Genomic DNA, 4,582 nt, shown 5'->3' on the forward strand with positions numbered 1-4,582 from the left:
CTTTGGGAAAACAGTCCAAAGAACCAGCGAAGCTGCAATTATTAAAATAAAACAAAGTACCCACCTTTGTTGATAGCTTGCTCCAAGTATTGCTTTGGACAAATCAAATCCAGCACGTAAGAAAAGACAGCAACTTCGACCATTCCCATGCACTCAGATGACCCGCCATTCTCGTACTTCGAGTCTTCGTCCTTATATCACGTGCTGCTCTTTCGTCTCCAGGGACTCCAGGGTCTTTTGGCACGTGATCAATTTTGTTGAAATATGTGATCGATCAATCTTACATGCACGGCTGCGAAGTACGTACTTCCAGTATGCATCCTAAACTTTAAAGACTTTTTAACGTAACGTTTAATTAAATTATTTACCGGTAAATAAGTCATGATAGGCTCAATTTTGGGAAAACACGAAGGAACACTGTTCACGTGGAGCTGGGTTGGGGCGTTCCTTGTCTGGAAGGACGTCTGGAAGACTACTTCTGACCTCTACTCAGTCCAACTTGGCCCCACAGGCCGCAGCTTAGCGCCAAACTAAAAGAATCAAGGTTAAGGGGTTAAGAATAAACTGTTTTATTTTATTTCGCTAAGCATTGCCTTGGTAATTCATCAAAAGTAAAGTAAAAATAATCTTACAGAAAATACCAAACAATTGTCTGGGGTCTTTCAGCAGTCATGAACATGCAGTGAAATACCGTATTTACTCAAATAAGCGCCGCGGCGCTTATTAAATTTTTCTCGCCTCAAGTGCGGCGCTTATTACAGTCTTATTGGAGGGCGGTGCTATTTGAGGGCGGCGCTTATTTTAAATTTGGACGCCACAAAGGATCTAATCTCTTCCAGTACTGACTGAAAATAGCGTCTTTTGATTGTCAGTATTCGTCTTTGAATAAAGAAAAGGCGCTAGCTGTTCTGGCAAAGTTCGCGACCTTCACAACATTTACAGAACTACGTATTGTAAGAATGTTGGATAGAAAAACTAATGAGTGAGCGGTAAAACAATCATTTTGAACTGCTTTTGATGGAAAGAAATGTCCAAGTTTGTTTTAGAGTTGCTTTGTAGTTCTTTTTTAGTTTAACGGAATTCCTCGAATGCATGAGCGCCGCATCGGGACGGCGGCGCTCATTCCAGAAGTACTGTAAGCCAGAAGTAATCTATTGGTCCGGATACCTTCCTGTACACAGATCCGTGGGTGATTTTTAAGGAGAAGCCACGAGCCAAGCGGCCAACACTGCCGGAGCTTATCCCGGTTTCCTAGTCCATTGCTGGGTTCCTCCCCAGCATTATTTCGCCGGTACCCATTTATACACCTGGGTGGCGGAGTAAGGCACTATGAGAGTAAGGTGTCTTGCCCAAGAACAAAAGTGACCCCGGCCGGGGCTCGAACTCGGACCGCTCAATCCGGAGTCCGGCGCACTAACCATTAGGCCACCGCGCCTCCCATATGGGTTATTTTTACGCAATGTAAAATCCAATCCGATTTTATAGGTATATTAATAAGGTATAGGTATATTAATAAGTTGTATTGTATTACTCCCGGATGAAGTTTGCGCTAGTCTAACGAAATGCGTTTGAGAACTAAATTTTGAAAATTTGTAATCAATGGAAAAACTTACTAGATTCAGACAGAGACAAACGACTGATTTCTTTCCAATTTCCGACAGCAACGTGAAGTATGAAAAAACACTGGCACGAGTACATTTTCTGCATTTTAATATTTAGACAAGCGACAAGAGACCCAGCTCCTCAATTTTTATCCCTACGGGGAGTGGGGGTGGGGTGTGGCAAACGTTCTTAAACCATTGCCTTGTATTCAGACCAAGAGAGGAAAATATGTGATTTTCCCTGCCCTATTTCAGACCTGGCCCCAGTTGTTCAAAGGGTGGATAATGCTATCCACCGGATAAATTGCTATCCAGTGGAAAACTGTCATACAAAACCTACCTCGCAATCCATGGGATAGTGATTATCCGGTGGATAACCTTATCCACCCTTTAAAGTTTAAACAACTGGGGCCTGACCCCAAAACCAATACAATCTTTCAAACCAGACCCTGCCTAGTAACTACTGGGGTCTGTGTAAACATTTGAGGAAGGCTAAAATACTTCTCAAGACATGTCCCACTCGTAGCCTGGATTTTTGAAGGTGATAGGTTAGAGCGCTACAGGCACTCTTCAGTGTGTGCTGGGGGGTGTGAGCATGTAGGGAGGTCTGGGGGTGTAAAGGACATGTAAAGGACATGTACCACTACAATCAAAGCTTCCATTGTGTTGGATTATTGGAAAAGTCAGTTGAGAAAGACTTCATTTTCAAACTACGGTAATTGTGAAGAACAGCTCCCGCTAACCGACTGTCGGTCAACTGTCGGCCGACAGGTTACCAACAGACTACCGACAGGCCACCGACAGCCCACCGACAGGTTACCGACAGTTTCCCAAAACAGAAATTTTACTGTAAAACTGAGCAGTAAACACAGAAGTAAACCCGACACAGAAAGCGATTAAAACAGATAAGACTTATAAACATTGTATTTCATTGTACTACGGTACTTACTACAAAACAAATCGTCTCCTCGCCAAGATTTTCTTTTATACAAACTTCAATCTCTTATAAATATATCATCTACGTAACTTTATGTCCATAAGGCAAGCAATGAAATCACGTTCGAAGATGATTTTATCCAAAAATCAGGCCAAAACAGTGCAAAAACTTCTCCACACACGCACTCACTGAAGAAAAGGTTAGTGTTACCGTATAACCGACAACTTACCGACATCTTACCGACACCTTACCGACACATCACCGCCTGTCGGCCGGCTGTCGGCCGACAGTTGGCCGACATCATAGCCAAAACCTGTCGGCAGGTTGTCGGCCGACAGACGACCGACAGCCGGCCGACAAACGGCCAACAGACGGCCGACAGACGGACGACAAACGGCCGACTGTCGGCCGACAGACGACCGACAAACGACCAACAGTCGACCGACAGTCGGTTAGCGGGAGCTGTTCTTCACAATTACCCAAACTACAGTCATATAGACTACATCAGTTAACGAATTGGAGTACAGACACTACTATTTCATTTTATTTTGAGCCATCAGTTCATAATAGGCAAACTTCCATGGGTCCCCCTCCCCTCCCTACAGGCCAAAAAGAGCTAAATAATAACAATGACAAAAATAGTTTCTTCCAAAAATTTTACCTAAGTGCTGAGTTGTATACACAAACCATACCCTCTTTCAGGCAAAAATCATCTACAGATGTGTTTGCCAACTCTCCTTTATACACAGCTGGTGTACATGTCACCTAATCTTCAGATATGTAAGAAAATACTTCTAATACATATTTTTACTGATTTCAGTGATTTTTTTTTTGGGGGGGGGAGTTAAATTTAAGATATTTGACATGTTATTGTTATAATTTGAGTAGTTTACAGTCGTTTCACCATGTTGTTTCGCCAACAGGCAGTTTGCTTTTGTAGGCACTCCCTACTCAAAATATTCAACGTTTTCACTATCCATTGTAGCAATACTTACGTTAGAGTAAGAAAACTAATGGAATTTTTTAATTATTATTATTTATTATTATTTTTTTTTTTAATTTACCGTTATTATTCGTAGTATGTTTGTATTGTAAGTCCAGTTTTATTATTTGTAACCATTTTTAATAGTAACTTAATTAAGTATTTTATTGTAAATAATATCGTATTTTAGCATTTTATTGTAAATAATATATTTTTAGCATTCTGAATTATTTTAAGCTGAGGGCCCCAAGTTTATCAGTAACTTACGTTACTGTCACGGGTCACCCTCATTAAATAAAGTCTTTCACTTCACTTCACTTCAGAGTCTTGTAGACTTTTTGCAATATACTACAGTTTATATATTACCGGTATTATATATTTTATATACATGTAAAGGAGTCACCACCAGCCCCCCCCCCCCCCCTTCCACTAGGTAGCCCAGTTGTCGTTAGAATTAAATGTCAGTAATGTTTGCACAGAACTGTATTTCAGTGAAATGACGAAATTCAAACGTTCTGTGCTTACAAACTTGATCAGACACACCAGTGTTCAAAGATAGGAAGTCTTGTTCTTCTGTCATGTGTTCTGTGGTAAAGTAACAGCTTTCCGTTTGAGCCATGTTACATGTTCAAAAGTCTATACATCGCCCCTTTCTCTCCCAGTCTCCGTATCTTGTTGGTTCTGGTCCTTTTGGGCCTCCTCTCTCTCCTGTGACAGGATTCACATCGTCTGGAAATGGAGCGTACGGGTCGTCTTCTGCAGGGCCTGCATTCTCGCCGTCGCCATTTTTCTCCCCATCCACTTGCGATTCGGTGCCTGTGTCTTTTCCAACTTTACCATTGCTGAATCGACGCGACGAAAGTAGGGCCAGAAACCCTTGTGTTGATTTTGTATCAGTAAGTAAGCCTTTATAGTTCACATTCCCAGAAATTATTCGTGTAAAAGAGAAGACACGATTACACAACGATATTGTCGCCATTTTGGATTAACACAGTCGTTCCCAGGCCACTGCAAGTTTTCACCGTGGGAAGGATCGTGGAGGAAAACTGGTATCTAATTTAC

At 41.7% G+C, this 4,582-nt stretch overlaps 2 protein-coding genes across 3 annotated transcripts in view; both read right to left on the reverse strand.

Annotated features, from left to right (window-relative positions):
* LOC144657849 (sulfotransferase 1B1-like) overlaps positions 1 to 162 on the reverse strand; it is a 127,428-nt gene extending 127,266 nt beyond the window's left edge. Inside the window, exon 1 of one of the 2 annotated variants that reach the window (XM_078518219.1) lies at positions 65 to 162. The gene's annotated coding sequence lies outside the window, so the exon portion shown is untranslated. The remainder of the gene's footprint in view (positions 1 to 64) is intronic. The other variant, XM_078518224.1, reaches the window with a different exon arrangement.
* A 2,898-nt stretch (positions 163 to 3,060) lies between these two features.
* Positions 3,061 to 4,509, reverse strand: LOC144657912 (uncharacterized). The gene is made up of 2 exons (XM_078518257.1): positions 3,834 to 4,509; positions 3,061 to 3,528 (listed from the first exon to the last, which is right to left on the reverse strand). Exon 1 carries the CDS (start codon positions 4,497 to 4,499, stop codon positions 4,149 to 4,151), a length of 351 nt encoding a protein of 116 aa, XP_078374383.1. The 5' UTR covers positions 4,500 to 4,509; the 3' UTR covers positions 3,061 to 3,528; positions 3,834 to 4,148.
* Positions 4,510 to 4,582: the final 73 nt, after the last annotated feature.

The sequence above is a fragment of the Oculina patagonica genome, chromosome 1 (genome assembly GCF_052425735.1).
Source record: "Oculina patagonica isolate OP01 chromosome 1, crgOcupat, whole genome shotgun sequence".
NCBI classification, from domain to species: Eukaryota; Metazoa; Cnidaria; class Anthozoa; order Scleractinia; family Oculinidae; genus Oculina; species Oculina patagonica.

What these genes read in the sequence shown, in the direction of transcription:
- LOC144657912 (XM_078518257.1), bottom strand. Translation starts at nt 4,499, where the DNA reads ATGGCGACAATATCGTTGTGTAATCGTGTCTTCTCTTTTACACGAATA.